Here is a 15,998-nt window from a genome sequence, read left to right on the forward strand (position 1 = left end):
AGTTGACTGTAGATATCAGGGTCCCACAGCTCTGGGCCCCTCCAGGTGACTGTAGATATCAGGGGCCCACAGCTCTGGGCCCCTCCAGGTGATTGCAGATATCAGGGGCCCCACAGCTCTGGGCCCCTCCAGGTGACTGTAGATATCAGGGGCCCCACAGCTCTGGGCCCCTCCAGGTGACTGTAGATATCAGGGGCCCACAGCTCTGGGCCCCTCCAGGTGATTGCAGATATCAGGGGCCCACAGCTCTGGGCCCCTCCAGGTGACTGTAGATATCAGGGGACCACAGCTCTGGGCCCCTCCAGGTGACTGTAGATATCAGGGGCCCACAGTTCTGGGCCCCTCCAGGTGACTGTAGATATCAGGGGCCCCACAGCTCTGAGCCCCTCCAGGTGACTATAGATATCAGGGGCCCACAGCTCCGGGCCCCTCCAGGTGACTGTAGATATCAGGGGCCCCACAGCTCTGGGCCCCTCCAGGTGACTGTAGATATCAGGGGCCCCACAGCTCTGGGCCCCTCCAGGTGACTGTAGATATCAGGGGCCCCACAGCTCTGGGCCCCTCCAGGTGACTATAGATATCAGGGGCCCCACAGCTCTGGGCCCCTCCATGTGACTGTAGATATCAGGGGCCCCACAGCTCCGGGCCCCTCCAGGTGACTGCAGATACCAGGGGCCCCTCAGCTCTGGGCCCCTCCAGGAGACTGTAGATATCAGGGGCCCCACACCTCTGGGCCCCTCCAGGAGACTGTAGATATCAGGGGCCCCACAGCTCTGGGCCCCTCCAGGTGATTGCAGATACCAGGGGCCCCACAGCTCTGGGCCCCTCCAGGTGACTGTAGATATCAGGGGCCCCACAGCTCTGGGCCCCTCCAGGTGACTGTAGATATCAGGGGCCCCACAGCTCTGGGCCCCTCCAGGTGACTGTAGATATCAGGGGCCCACAGCTCTGGGCCCCTCCAGGTGATTGCAGATATCAGGGGCCCCACAGCTCTGGGCCCCTCCAGGTGACTATAGATATCAGGGGCCCCACAGCTCCCGGCCCCTCCAGGTGACTGTAGATATCAGGGGCCCCACAGCTCTGGGCCCCTCCAGGTGACTGCAGATACCAGGGGCCCCACAGCTCTGGGCCCCTCCAGTTGACTGTAGATATCAGGGGCCCCACAGCTCTGGGCCCCTCCAGGAGACTGTAGATATCAGGGGCCCCACAGTTCTGGGCCCCTCCAGGTGATTGCAGATATCAGGGGCCCCACAGCTCTGGGCCCCTCCAGGTGACTGTAGATATCAGGGGCCCCACAGCTCTGGGCCCCTCCAGGTGACTGTAGATATCAGGGGCCCCACAGCTCTGGGCCCCTCCAGTTGACTGTAGATATCAGGGGCCCACAGCTCTCGGCCCCTCCAGGTGACTGTAGATATCAGGGGCCCACAGCTCTGGGCCCCTCCAGGTGATTGCAGATATCAGGGGCCCCACAGCTCTGGGCCCCTCCAGGTGACTGTAGATATCAGGGGCCCCACAGCTCTGGGCCCCTCCAGGTGACTGTAGATATCAGGGGCCCACAGCTCTGGGCCCCTCCAGGTGACTGTAGATATCAGGGGCCCACAGCTCTGGGCCCCTCCAGGTGATTGCAGATACCAGGGGCCCCACAGCTCTGGGCCCCTCCAGGTGACTGTAGATATCAGGGGCCCCACAGCTCTGAGCCCCTCCAGGTGACTATAGATATCAGGGGCCCACAGCTCCGGGCCCCTCCAGGTGACTGTAGATATCAGGGGCCCCACAGCTCTGGGCCCCTCCAGGTGACTGTAGATATCAGGGGCCCCACAGCTCTGGGCCCCTCCAGGTGACTGTAGATATCAGGGGCCCCACAGCTCTGGGCCCCTCCAGGTGACTGTAGATATCAGGGGCCCACAGCTCTGGGCCCCTCCAGGTGACTGTAGATATCAGGGGCCCCACAGCTCTGGGCCCCTCCAGGTGACTGTAGATATCAGGGGCCCCACAGCTCTGGGCCCCTCCAGGTGATTGTAGATATCAGGGGCCCCACAGCTCTGGGCCCCTCCAGGTGACTGTAGATATCAGGGGCCCACATCTCTGGGCCCCTCCAGGTTATTGCAGATATCAGGGGCCCCACAGCTCTGGGCCCCTCCAGGTGACTGTCGATATCAGGGGCCCCACAGCTCTGGGCCCTTCCAGGTGACTGTAGATATCAGGGGCGCCACAGCTCTGGGCCCTTCCAGGTGACTGTAGATATCAGGGGCGCCACAGCTCTGGGCCCCTCCAGGTGACTGCAGATACCAGGGGCCCCACAGCTCTGGGCCCCTCCAGGTGACTGTAGATATCAGGGGCCCCACAGCTCTGGGCCCCTCCAGGTGACTGTAGATATCAGGGTCCCACAGCTCTGGGCCCCTCCAGGTGACTGTAGATATCAGGGGCCCCACAGCTCTGGGCCCCTCCAGGTGACTGTAGATATCAGGGGCCCCACAGCTCTGGGCCCCTCCAGGTGACTGTAGATATCAGGGGCCCACAGCTCTGGGCCCCTCCAGGTGACTGTAGATATCAGGGGCCCACAGTTCTGGGCCCCTCCAGGTGACTGTAGATATCAGGGGCCCCACAGCTCTGAGCCCCTCCAGGTGACTATAGATATCAGGGGCCCACAGCTCCGGGCCCCTCCAGGTGACTGTAGATATCAGGGGCCCCACAGCTCTGGGCCCCTCCAGGTGACTGTAGATATCAGGGGCCCCACAGCTCTGGGCCCCTCCAGGTGACTGTAGATATCAGGGGCCCCACAGCTCTGGGCCCCTCCAGGTGACTATAGATATCAGGGGCCCCACAGCTCTGGGCCCCTCCAGGTGACTGTAGATATCAGGGGCCCCACAGCTCCGGGCCCCTCCAGGTGACTGCAGATACCAGGGGCCCCTCAGCTCTAGGCCCCTCCAGGTGACTGTAGATATCAGGGGCCCACAGCTCCGGGCCCCTCCAGGTGACTGTAGATATCAGGGGCCCCACAGCTCTGGGCCCCTCCAGGTGACTGTAGATATCAGGGGCCCACAGCTCTGGGCCCCTCCAGGTGACTGTAGATATCAGGGGCCCCACAGCTCTGGGCCCCTCCAGGTGACTGTAGATATCAGGGACCCCACAGCTCTTCCAGGTGACTGTAGATATCAGGGGCCCACAGCTCCGGGCCCCTCCAGGTGACTGTAGATATCAGGGGCCCACAGCTCTGGGCCCCTCCAGTTGACTGTAGATATCAGGGGCCCCACAGCTCTGGGCCCCTCCAGGTCACTATAGATATCAGGGGCCCCACAGCTCTGGGCCCCTCCAGGTGACTGTAGATATCAGGGGCCCCACAGCTCTGAGCCCCTCCAGGTGACTATAGATATCAGGGGCCCCACAGCTCTGGGCCCCTCCAGGTGACTGTAGATATCAGGGGCCCCACAGCTCTGGGCCCCTCCAGGTGACTGTAGATATCAGGGGCCCACAGCTCCGGGCCCCTCCAGGTGACTGTAGATATCAGGGGCCCCACAGCTCTTGGCCCCTCCAGGTGACTGTAGATATCAGGGGCCCACAGCTCTGGGCCCCTCCAGATGACTGTAGATATCAGGGGCCCACAGCTCTGGGCCCCTCCAGGTGACTGTAGATATCAGGGGCCCCACAGCTCCCGGCCACCTCCAGGTGACTATAGATATCAGGGGCCCCACAGCTTCCGGCCCCTCCAGGTGACTGTAGATATCAGGGGCCCCACAGCTCTGGGCCCCTCCAGGTGACTGCAGATACCAGGGGCCCCACAGCTCTGGGCCCCTCCAGTTGACTGTAGATATCAGGGGCCCCACAGCTCTGGGCCCCTCCAGGAGACTGTAGATATCAGGGGCCCCACAGCTCTGGGCCCCTCCAGGAGACTGTAGATATCAGGGGCCCCACAGTTCTGGGCCCCTCCAGGTGATTGCAGATATCAGGGGCCCCACAGCTCTGGGCCCCTCCAGGTGATTGCAGATATCAGGGGCCCACAGCTCCGGGCCCCTCCAGGTGACTGTAGATATCAGGGGCCCCACAGCTCTGGGTCCTTCCAGTTGACTGTAGATATCAGGGTCCCACAGCTCTGGGCCCCTCCAGGTGACTGTAGATATCAGGGGCCCACAGCTCTGGGCCCCTCCAGGTGATTGCAGATATCAGGGGCCCCACAGCTCTGGGCCCCTCCAGGTGACTGTAGATATCAGGGGCCCCACAGCTCTGGGCCCCTCCAGGTGACTGTAGATATCAGGGGACCACAGCTCTGGGCCCCTCCAGGTGACTGTAGATATCAGGGGCCCACAGTTCTGGGCCCCTCCAGGTGACTGTAGATATCAGGGGCCCCACAGCTCTGAGCCCCTCCAGGTGACTATAGATATCAGGGGCCCACAGCTCCGGGCCCCTCCAGGTGACTGTAGATATCAGGGGCCCCACAGCTCTGGGCCCCTCCAGGTGACTGTAGATATCAGGGGCCCCACAGCTCTGGGCCCCTCCAGGTGACTGTAGATATCAGGGGCCCCACAGCTCTGGGCCCCTCCAGGTGACTATAGATATCAGGGGCCCCACAGCTCTGGGCCCCTCCAGGTGACTGTAGATATCAGGGGCCCCACAGCTCCGGGCCCCTCCAGGTGACTGCAGATACCAGGGGCCCCTCAGCTCTGGGCCCCTCCAGGAGACTGTAGATATCAGGGGCCCCACACCTCTGGGCCCCTCCAGGAGACTGTAGATATCAGGGGCCCCACAGCTCTGGGCCCCTCCAGGTGATTGCAGATACCAGGGGCCCCACAGCTCTGGGCCCCTCCAGGTGACTGTAGATATCAGGGGCCCCACAGCTCTGGGCCCCTCCAGGTGACTGTAGATATCAGGGACCCCACAGCTCTTCCAGGTGACTGTAGATATCAGGGGCCCCACAGCTCTGGGCCCCTCCAGGTGACTGTAGATATCAGGGGCCCACAGCTCTGGGCCCCTCCAGGTGATTGCAGATATCAGGGGCCCCACAGCTCTGGGCCCCTCCAGGTGACTATAGATATCAGGGGCCCCACAGCTCCCGGCCCCTCCAGGTGACTGTAGATATCAGGGGCCCCACAGCTCTGGGCCCCTCCAGGTGACTGCAGATACCAGGGGCCCCACAGCTCTGGGCCCCTCCAGTTGACTGTAGATATCAGGGGCCCCACAGCTCTGGGCCCCTCCAGGAGACTGTAGATATCAGGGGCCCCACAGTTCTGGGCCCCTCCAGGTGATTGCAGATATCAGGGGCCCCACAGCTCTGGGCCCCTCCAGGTGACTGTAGATATCAGGGGCCCCACAGCTCTGGGCCCCTCCAGGTGATTGCAGATACCAGGGGCCCCACAGCTCTGGGCCCCTCCAGGTGACTGTAGATATCAGGGGCCCCACAGCTCTGGGCCCCTCCAGGTGACTGTAGATATCAGGGGCCCACAGCTCTGGGCCCCTCCAGGTGATTGCAGATATCAGGGGCCCCACAGCTCTGGGCCCCTCCAGGTGACTGTAGATATCAGGGGCCCCACAGCTCTGGGCCCCTCCAGGTGACTGTAGATATCAGGGGCCCACAGCTCTGGGCCCCTCCAGGTGACTGTAGATATCAGGGGCCCACAGCTCTGGGCCCCTCCAGGTGATTGCAGATACCAGGGGCCCCACAGCTCTGGGCCCCTCCAGGTGACTGTAGATATCAGGGGCCCCACAGCTCTGAGCCCCTCCAGGTGACTATAGATATCAGGGGCCCACAGCTCCGGGCCCCTCCAGGTGACTGTAGATATCAGGGGCCCCACAGCTCTGGGCCCCTCCAGGTGACTGTAGATATCAGGGGCCCCACAGCTCTGGGCCCCTCCAGGTGACTGTAGATATCAGGGGCCCCACAGCTCTGGGCCCCTCCAGGTGACTGTAGATATCAGGGGCCCACAGCTCCGGGCCCCTCCAGGTGACTGTAGATATCAGGGGCCCCACAGCTCTGGGCCCCTCCAGGTGACTGTAGATATCAGGGGCCCACAGCTCTGGGCCCCTCCAGGTGACTGTAGATATCAGGGGCCCCACAGCTCTGGGCCCCTCCAGGTGACTGTAGATATCAGGGGCCCCACAGCTCTGGGCCCCTCCAGGTGATTGTAGATATCAGGGGCCCCACAGCTCTGGGCCCCTCCAGGTGACTGTAGATATCAGGGGCCCACATCTCTGGGCCCCTCCAGGTTATTGCAGATATCAGGGGCCCCACAGCTCTGGGCCCCTCCAGGTGACTGTCGATATCAGGGGCCCCACAGCTCTGGGCCCCTCCAGGTGACTGCAGATATCAGGGGCACCACAGCTCTGGGCCCCTCCAGGTGATTGTAGATATCAGGGGCCCCACAGCTCTGGGCCCCTCCAGGTGATTGCAGATATCAGGAGCCCCACAGCTCTGGGCCCCTCCAGGTGACTGTAGATATCAGGGGCCCACCGCTCTGGGCCCCTCCAGGTGATTGTAGATATCAGGGGCCCCACAGCTCTGGGCCCCTCCAGGTGACTGTAGATATCAGGGGCCCCACAGCTCTGGGCCCCTCCAGGTGACTGTAGATATCAGGGGCCCCACAGCTCTGGGCCCCTCCAGGTGACTGTAGATATCAGGGGCCCACAGCTCTGGGCCCCTTCAGGTGACTGTAGATATCAGGGGCCCACAGTTCTGGGCCCCTCCAGGTGACTGTAGATATCAGGGGCCCCACAGCTCTGAGCCCCTCCAGGTGACTATAGATATCAGGGGCCCACAGCTCCGGGCCCCTCCAGGTGACTGTAGATATCAGGGGCCCCACAGCTCTGGGCCCCTCCAGGTGACTGTAGATATCAGGGGCCCCACAGCTCTGGGCCCCTCCAGGTGACTGTAGATATCAGGGGCCCCACAGCTCTGGGCCCCTCCAGGTGACTATAGATATCAGGGGCCCCACAGCTCTGGGCCCCTCCAGGTGACTGTAGATATCAGGGGCCCCACAGCTCCGGGCCCCTCCAGGTGACTGCAGATACCAGGGGCCCCTCAGCTCTGGGCCCCTCCAGGTGACTGTAGATATCAGGGGCCCACAGCTCCGGGCCCCTCCAGGTGACTGTAGATATCAGGGGCCCCACAGCTCTGGGCCCCTCCAGGTGACTGTAGATATCAGGGGCCCACAGCTCTGGGCCCCTCCAGGTGACTGTAGATATCAGGGGCCCCACAGCTCTGGGCCCCTCCAGGTGACTGTAGATATCAGGGACCCCACAGCTCTTCCAGGTGACTGTAGATATCAGGGGCCCACAGCTCCGGGCCCCTCCAGGTGACTGTAGATATCAGGGGCCCACAGCTCTGGGCCCCTCCAGTTGACTGTAGATATCAGGGGCCCCACAGCTCTGGGCCCCTCCAGGTCACTATAGATATCAGGGGCCCCACAGCTCTGGGCCCCTCCAGGTGACTGTAGATATCAGGGGCCCCACAGCTCTGAGCCCCTCCAGGTGACTATAGATATCAGGGGCCCCACAGCTCTGGGCCCCTCCAGGTGACTGTAGATATCAGGGGCCCACAGCTCCGGGCCCCTCCAGGTGACTGTAGATATCAGGGGCCCCACAGCTCTTGGCCCCTCCAGGTGACTGTAGATATCAGGGGCCCACAGCTCTGGGCCCCTCCAGATGACTGTAGATATCAGGGGCCCACAGCTCTGGGCCCCTCCAGGTGACTGTAGATATCAGGGGCCCCACAGCTCCCGGCCACCTCCAGGTGACTGTAGATATCAGGGACCCACAGCTCTGGGCCCCTCCAGCTGACTGTAGATATCAGGGGCCCCACAGCTCCGGGCCCCTCCAGGTGACTGTAGATATCAGGGGCCCCACAGCTCCGAGCCCCTCCAGGTGACTGTAGATATCAGGGGCCCACAGCTCCGGGCCCCTCCTGGTGACTGTAGATATCAGGGGCCCCACAGCTCTGGGCCCCTCCAGGTGACTGTAGATATCAGGGGCCCCACAGCTCTGGGCCCCTCCAGGTGACTATAGATATCAGGGGCCCACAGCTCCGGGCCCCTCCAGGTGACTGCAGATATCAGGGGCCCCACAGCTCTGGGCCCCTCCAGATGACTGTAGATATCAGGGGCCCACAGCTCTGGGCCCCTCCAGGTGACTGTAGATATCAGGGTCCCACAGCTCTGGGCCCCTCCAGGTGACTGTAGATATCAGGGGCCCACAGCTCTGGGCCCCTCCAGGTGATTGCAGATATCAGGGGCCCCACAGCTCTGGGCCCCTCCAGGTGACTGTAGATATCAGGGGCCCCACAGCTGTGGGCCCCTCCAGGTGACTGTAGATATCAGGAGCCCCACAGCTCTGGGCCCCTCCAGGTGACTGTAGATATCAGGGGCCCCACAGCTCTGGGCCCCTCCAGGTGACTTGTAATAAGAGGGACCCCACAGCTCTTCCAGGTGACTGTAGATATCAGGGGCCCACAGCTCTGGGCCCCTCCTGGTGATTGCAGATATCAGGGGCCCCACAGCTCTGGGCCCCTCCAGGTGACTGTAGATATTAGGGGCCCCACAGCTCTGGGCCCCTCCAGGTGACTGTAGATATCAGGGTCCCACAGCTCTGGGCCCCTCCAGGTGACTGTAGATATCAGGGGCCCACAGCTCTGGGCCCCTCCAGGTGACTGTAGATATCAGGGGCCCCACAGCTCTGGGCCCCTCCAGGTGACTGTAGATATCAGGGGCCCACAGCTCTGGGCCCCTCCAGGTGACTGTAGATATCAGGGGCCCCACAGCTCTGGGCCCCTCCAGGTGACTGTAGATATCAGGGGCCCACAGCTCTGGGCCCCTCCAGGTGACTGTAGATATCAGGGGCCCCACAGCTCTGGGCCCCTCCAGGTGACTGTAGATATCAGGGGCCCCACAGCTCTGGGCCCCTCCAGGTGACTGCAGATACCAGGGGCCCCACAGCTCTGGGCCCCTCCAGGTGACTGTAGATATCAGGGGCCCACAGCTCTGGGCCCCTCCAGGTGACTGTAGATATCAGGGGCCCCACAGCTCTGGGCCCCTCCAGGTGACTGTAGATATCAGGGGCCCACAGCTCCCGGCCCCTCCAGGTGACTGCAGATATCAGGGGCCCCACAGCTCCGGGCCCCTCCAGGTGACTGTAGATATCAGGGGCCCCACAGCTCTTGGCCCCTCCAGGTGACTGTAGATATCAGGGGCCCACAGCTCCGGGCCCCTCCAGGTGACTGTAGATATCAGGGGCCCCACAGCTCTGGGCCCCTCCAGGTGACTGTAGATATCAGGGGCCCACAGCTCTGGGCCCCTCCAGGTGACTGTAGATATCAGGGCCCCACAGCTCTGGGCCCCTCCAGGTGACTGTAGATATCAGGGCCCCACAGCTCTGGGCCCCTCCAGGTGATTGCAGATACCAGGGGCCCCACAGCTCTGGGCCCCTCCAGGTGACTGCAGATACCAGGGGCCCCACAGTTCTGGGCCCCTCCAGGTGACTTGTAATATGAGGGACCCCATAGCTCTTCCAGGTGACTGTAGATATCAGGGGTCCCAGTGGGTGTCACAGCTCCTCCCCCTTGGGCTGAGTTCATGACCTCCACTGACTCTCTTTGTTTCCAGGGTGACGAGGAAGTGAGCCTTGGCCTCCCGATCAGCCCCTTCATGGATCGATCGGCCCCCCAACTGGCCAAACTCCAGGAATCTTTTATCACCCACATTGTGGGACCACTATGTAACTCGTACGACTCTGCCGGCCTGATGCCCGGCTCATGGATCGAGGAGAGCGACGAGTCCGGGGACACAGACGAGCAGGAGGAGGACACGGACACCACGGAGGAGGAGGAGGAGGAGCATGAAGCCTCAGAGCAAATCACAAGTACGTTCTCTCACAGAGGAGACCTGATGGGTGAGGAATGGGGGGGCGGGACCCCTACACCCCCCACTGTCTGATAGAGGAACCGACTGTCATATTCCCCAAACGGGAATCACCGGGGCTCAGGAATGACCCCCGAATATATACAACTCATCACCCTCAGTATGTGCAGCTCCTCTCTCTCCCCCGGTGTGCGCAGCTCCTCTCTCTCCCCCCGGTGTGCGCAGCTCCTCTCTCTCTCCCCCGGTGTGTGCAGCTCCTCTCTCTCTCCCCCGGTGTGTGCAGCTCCTCTCTCTCTCCCCCGGTGTGTGCAGCTCCTCTCTCTCTCCCCCGGTGTGTGCAGCTCCTCTCTCTCTCCCCCGGTGTGTGCAGCTCCTCTCTCTCCCCCGGTGTGCGCAGCTCCTCTCTCTCCCCCCGGTGTGCGCAGCTCCTCTCTCTCTCCCCCGGTGTGTGCAGCTCCTCTCTCTCTCCCCCGGTGTGCACAGCTCCTCTCTCTCTCCCCCGGTGTGTGCAGCTCCTCTCTCTCTCCCCCCGGTGTGCGCAGCTCCTCTCTCTCCCCCCGGTGTGCGCAGCTCCTCTCTCTCTCCCCCGGTGTGTGCAGCTCCTCTTTCTCTCCCCCGGTGTGTGCGCAGCTCCTCTCTCTCTCCCCCGGTGTGTGTGCAGCTCCTCTCTCTCTCCCCCGGTGTGCACAGCTCCTCTCTCTCTCCCCCGGTGTGTGCAGCTCCTCTCTTTCTCCCCCGGTGTGTGCAGCTCCTCTCTCTCTCCCCCGGTGTGTGCAGCTCCTCTCCCCCGGTGTGTGCAGCTCCTCTCTCTCTCCCCCGGTGTGTGCAGCTCCTCTCTCTCTCCCCCGGTGTGTGCGCAGCTCCTCTCTCTCTCCCCCGGTGTGTGCGCAGCTCCTCTCTCTCTCCCCCGGTGTGTGCGCAGCTCCTCTCTCTCTCCCCCGCTGTGTGTGCAGCTCCTCTCTCTCTCCCCCGGTGTGTGCGCAGCGTCTCTCTCTCTCTCTCCCGGTGTGTGCGCAGCTCCTCTCTCTCTCCCCCGGTGTGTGCAGCTCCTCTCTCTCTCCCCCGCTGTGTGTGCAGCTCCTCTCTCTCTCCACCGGTGTGTGTGCAGCTCCTCTCTCTCTCCCCCGCTGTGTGTGCAGCTCCTCTCTCTCTCCACCGGTGTGTGCGCAGCTCCTCTCTCTCTCCCCCGGTGTGTGGGCAGCTCCTCTCTCTCTCCCCCGGTGTGCGCAGCTCCTCTCTCTCTCCCCCGGTGTGTGTGCAGCTCCTCTCTCTCTCCCCCGGTGTGCACAGCTCCTCTCTCTCTCCCCCGGTGTGTGCAGCTCCTCTCTCTCTCCCCCGGTGTGCACAGCTCCTCTCTCTCTCCCCCGGTGTGTGCAGCTCCTCTCTCTCTCCCCCGGTGTGCGCAGCTCCTCTCTCTCTCTCCCGGTGTGTGCAGCTCCTCTCTCTCTCCCCCGGTGTGCGCCGCTCCTCTTTCTCTCCCCCGGTGTGTGCAGCTCCTCTCTCTCTCCCCCGGTGTGTGCAGCTCCTCTCTCTCTCCCCCGGTGTGTGCAGCTCCTCTCTCTCTCCCCGGTGTGTGTGCAGCTTCTCTCTCTCTCCCCCGGTGTGTGTGCAGCTCCTCTCTCTCTCCCCCGGTGTGTGTGCAGCTCCTCTCTCTCTCCCCCGGTGTGTGTGCAGCTCCTCTCTCTCCCCTGGTGTGTGCGCAGCTCCTCTCTCTCTCTCCCCCGGTGTGTGCAGCTCCTCTCTCTCTCCCCCCGGTGTGTGTGCAGCTCCTCTCTCTCTCCCCCGGTGTGCGCAGCTCCTCTCTCTCTCCCCCCGGTGTGTGCAGCTCCTCTCTCTCTCCCCCGGTGTGCGCAGCTCCTCTCTCTCTCCCCCGGTGTGTGCGCAGCGTCTCTCTCTCTCTCCCGGTGTGTGCGCAGCTCCTCTCTCTCTCCCCCGGTGTGTGCAGCTCCTCTCTCTCTCCCCCGCTGTGTGTGCAGCTCCTCTCTCTCTCCCCCGGTGTGTGCGCAGCTCCTCTCTCTCTCCCCCGGTGTGTGCGCAGCTCCTCTCTCTCTCCCCCGGTGTGTGCAGCTCCTCTCTCTCTCTCCCCCGGTGTGTGCAGCTCCTCTCTCTCCCCCAGTGTGTGCAGCTCCTCTCTCTCTCTCCTAGTGTGTGCAGCTCCTCTCTCTCTCTCCCCCGGTGTTTGAAGCTCCTCTCTCTCTACCCCGGTGTGTGCAGCTCCTCTCTCTCTCCCCCGGTGTGTGCGCAGCTCCTCTCTCTCTCCCCCGCTGTGTGTGCAGCTCCTCTCTCTCTCCCCCCGGTGTGTGTGCAGCTCCTCTCTCTCTCCCCCGGTGTGTGCGCAGCTCCTCTCTCTCTCCCCCGGTTTGTGCAGCTCCTCTCTCTCTCTCCCCCGGTGTGCACAGCTCCTCTCTCTCTCCCCCGGTGTGCACAGCTCCTCTCTCTCTCCCCCGGTGTGTGCAGCTTCTCTCTCTCTCCCCCGGTGTGTGCAGCTCCTCTCTCTCTCCCCCGGTGTGTGCACAGCTCCTCTCTCTCTCCCCCGGTGTGTGCGCAGCTCCTCTCTCTCTCCCCCGGTGTGTGCGCAGCTCCTCTCTCTCTCCCCCGGTGTGTGCAGCTCCTCTCTCTCTCCCCCGGTGTGCAGCTCCTCTCTCTCCCCCAGTGTGTGCAGCTCCTCTCTCTCTCTCCTAGTGTGTGCAGCTCCTCTCTCTCTCCCCCGGTGTGTGCAGCTCCTCTCTCTCTCCCCCGGTGTGCAGCTCCTCTCTCTCCCCCAGTGTGTGCAGCTCCTCTCTCTCTCTCCTAGTGTGCGCAGCTCCTCTCTCTCTCCCCCGGTGTGTGCAGCTCCTCTCTCTCTCCCCTGAGTGTGCGCAGCTCCTCTCTCTCTCCCCCGGTGTGCGCAGCTCCTCTCTCTCTCCCCCGCTGTGTGTGCAGCTCCTCTCTCTCTCCCCCCGGTGTGTGTGCAGCTCCTCTCTCTCTCCCCCGGTGTGTGCGCAGCTCCTCTCTCTCTCCCCCGGTTTGTGCAGCTCCTCTCTCTCTCTCCCCCGGTGTGCACAGCTCCTCTCTCTCTCCCCCGGTGTGTGCAGCTTCTCTCTCTCTCCCCCGGTGTGCACAGCTCCTCTCTCTCTCCCCCGGTGTGCACAGCTCCTCTCTCTCTCCCCCGGTGTGTGCAGCTTCTCTCTCTCTCCCCCGGTGTGTGCAGCTCCTCTCTCTCTCCCCCGGTGTGTGCACAGCTCCTCTCTCTCTCCCCCGGTGTGTGCGCAGCTCCTCTCTCTCTCCCCCGGTGTGTGCGCAGCTCCTCTCTCTCTCCCCCGGTGTGTGCAGCTCCTCTCTCTCTCCCCCGGTGTGTGCAGCTCCTCTCTCTCTCCCCCGGTGTGTGCAGCTCCTCTCTCTCTCCCCCGGTGTGTGCAGCTCCTCTCTCTCTCCCCCGGTGTGCGCAGCTCCTCTCTCTCTCCCCCGGTGTGTGCACAGCTCCTCTCTCTCTCCCCCAGTGTGTGCAGCTCCTCTCTCTCTCTCCCCCGGTGTGTGCGCAGCTCCTCTCTCTCTCCCCCAGTGTGTGCAGCTCCTCTCTCTCTCTCCCCCAGTGTGTGCAGCTCCTCTCTCTCTCCCCCGGTGTGTGCAGCTCCTCTCTCTCTCTCCCCCGGTGTGTGCGCAGCTCCTCTCTCTCTCTCCCGGTGTGTGCAGCTCCTCTCTCTCTCTGCCGGTGTGTGCAGCTCCTCTCTCTCTCCCCCGGTGTGTGCAGCTCATCTCTCTCTCCCCCGGTGTGCGCAGCTCCTCTCTCTCTCCCCCGGTGTGTGCAGCTCCTCTCTCTCTCCCCCGGTGTGCGCAGCTCCTCTCTCTCTCCCCCGGTGTGCGCAGCTCCTCTCTCTCTCCCCCGGTGTGTGCGCAGCTCCTCTCTCTCTCCCCTGAGTGTGTGCAGCTCCTCTCTCTCTCCCCTGAGTGTGCGCAGCTCCTCTCTCTCTCCCCCGGTGTGCGCAGCTCCTCTCTCTCTCCCTCGGTGTGTGCGCAGCTCCTCTCTCTTTCCCCCGGTGTGTGCGCAGCTCCTCTCTCTCTCCCCCGGTGTGTGCAGCTCCTCTCTCTCTCCCCCGGTGTGTGCAGCTCCTCTCTCTCTCCCCCGGTGTGTGCAGCTCCTCTCTCTCTCCCCCGGTGTGTGCAGCTCCTCTCTCTCTCCCCCGGTGTGCGCAGCTCCTCTCTCTCTCCCCCGGTGTGCACAGCTCCTCTCTCTCTCCGCCGGTGTGTGCAGCTCCTCTCTCTCTCCCCCGGTGTGCGCAGCTCCTCTCTCTCTCTCCCGGTGTGTGCAGCTCCTCTCTCTCTCTCCCGGTGTGTGCAGCTCCTCTCTCTCTCTCCCGGTGTGTGCGCAGCTCCTCTCTCTCTCCCCCGGTGTGTGCAGCTCCTCTCCCCCGGTGTGTGCGCAGCTCCTCTCTCTCTCTCTCCCGGTGTGCACAGCTCCTCTCTCTCTCCCCCGGTGTGTGTGCAGCTCCTCTCTCTCTCCCCCGGTGTGCGCAGCTCCTCTCTCTCTCCCCCGGTGTGTGCAGCTCCTCTCTCTCTCCCCCGGTGTGTGCAGCTCCTCCCTCTCTCTCTCCCCCGGTGTGTGCAGCTCCTCTCTCTCTCCCCCGGTGTGTGCAGCTCCTCTCTCTCTCTCCCCCGGTGTGTGCAGCTCCTCTCTCTCTCCCCTGAGTGTGTGCAGCTCCTCTCTCTCCCCCCCGGTGTGTGCAGCTCCTCTCTCTCTCCCCCGGTGTGTGCAGCTCCTCCCTCTCTCTCTCCCCCGGTGTGTGCAGCTCCTCTCTCTCTCCCCCGGTGTGTGTGCAGCTCCTCTCTCTCTCCCCCGGTGTGTGCGCAGCTCCTCTCTCTCTCCCCCGGTGTGTGCGCAGCTCCTCTCTCTCTCCCCCGGTGTGTGCGCAGCTCCTCTCTCTCTCCCCCGGTGTGTGCAGCTCCTCTCTCTCTCCCCCGGTGTGTGCGCAGCTCCTCTCTCTCTCCCCCGGTGTGTGCAGCTCCTCTCTCTCTCCCCCGGTGTGTGCGCAGCTCCTCTCTCTCTCCCCCGGTGTGTGCAGCTCCTCTCTCTCTCCCCCGGTGTGTGTGCAGCTCCTCTCTCTCTCCCCCGGTGTGCGCAGCTCCTCTCTCTCTCCCCCGGTGTGCGCAGCTCCTCTCTCTCTCCCCCGGTGTGTGCGCAGCTCCTCTCTCTTTCCCCCGGTGTGTGTGCAGCTCCTCTCTCTTTCCCCCGGTGTGTGTGCAGCTCCTCTCTCTTTCCCCCGGTGTGTGTGCAGCTCCTCTCTCTTTCCCCCGGTGTGTGTGCAGCTCCTCTCTCTCTCCCCCCGGTGTGTGCAGCTCCTCTCTCTTTCCCCCGGTGTGTGTGCAGCTCCTCTCTCTCTCCCCCGGTGTGTGCAGCTCCTCTCTCTCTCCCCCGGTGTGTGCAGCTCCTCTCTCTCTCCCCCGGTGTGTGCAGCTCCTCTCTCTCTCCCCCGGTGTGCGCAGCTCCTCTCTCTCTCCCCCGGTGTGCGCAGCTCCTCTCTCTCCCCCGGTGTGTGCAGCTCCTCTCTCTCTCCCCCGGTGTGTGCAGCTCCTCTCTCTCTCCCCCGGTGTGTGCAGCTCCTCTCTCTCTCCCCCGGTGTGCGCAGCTCCTCTCTCTCTCCCCCGGTGTGTGCAGCTCCTCTCTCTCTCCCCCGGTGTGTGCAGCTCCTCTCTCTTTCCCCCGGTGTGTGCAGCTCCTCTCTCTCTCCCCCGGTGTGTGCGCAGCTCCTCTCTCTTTCCCCCGGTGTGTGCGCAGCTCCTCTCTCTCTCCCCCCGGTGTGTGCAGCTCCTCTCTCTCTCCCCTGGTGTGTGCACAGCTCCTCTCTCTCTCCCCCGGTGTGTGCAGCTCCTCTCTCTCTCCCCCGGTGTGTGCAGCTCCTCTCTCTCTCCCCCCGGTGTGTGTGCAGCTCCTCTCTCTCTCCCCCGGTGTGTGCAGCTCCTCTCTCTCTCCCCCGGTGTTTCCCTTGTCTACAAGGAGAAGATCCTTTCGTGGTAAGAAATGAGTATTCTGCCCCCTGTTGTTACCCCTGTACCCCAGCAGCAGCCCATATGTGAGAGCCCCCCTTCTCCATCCTGGATATCGCTGCTACTTGCGCCCCATTATCTGATCTTTGGCTGATTCTGTGGGAACTCGGTGACCTCATCACATCTAAAGTCACAGGA

General features: G+C 63.5%; 1 protein-coding gene across 1 annotated transcript in view; it reads left to right on the forward strand.

The window, feature by feature from the left end:
* The window catches only part of LOC140128828 (cGMP-inhibited 3',5'-cyclic phosphodiesterase 3A-like), a 28,600-nt gene that overhangs the window by 11,674 nt on the left and 928 nt on the right, over positions 1-15,998 (forward strand). The window contains exon 6 of the mRNA XM_072150531.1: positions 9,585-9,840. Coding sequence (XP_072006632.1) covers positions 9,585-9,840 — 256 coding nt within the window. The remainder of the gene's footprint in view (positions 1-9,584; positions 9,841-15,998) is intronic.

Source organism: Engystomops pustulosus, chromosome 4, assembly GCF_040894005.1.
Source record: "Engystomops pustulosus chromosome 4, aEngPut4.maternal, whole genome shotgun sequence".
NCBI classification, from domain to species: domain Eukaryota; kingdom Metazoa; phylum Chordata; class Amphibia; order Anura; family Leptodactylidae; genus Engystomops; species Engystomops pustulosus.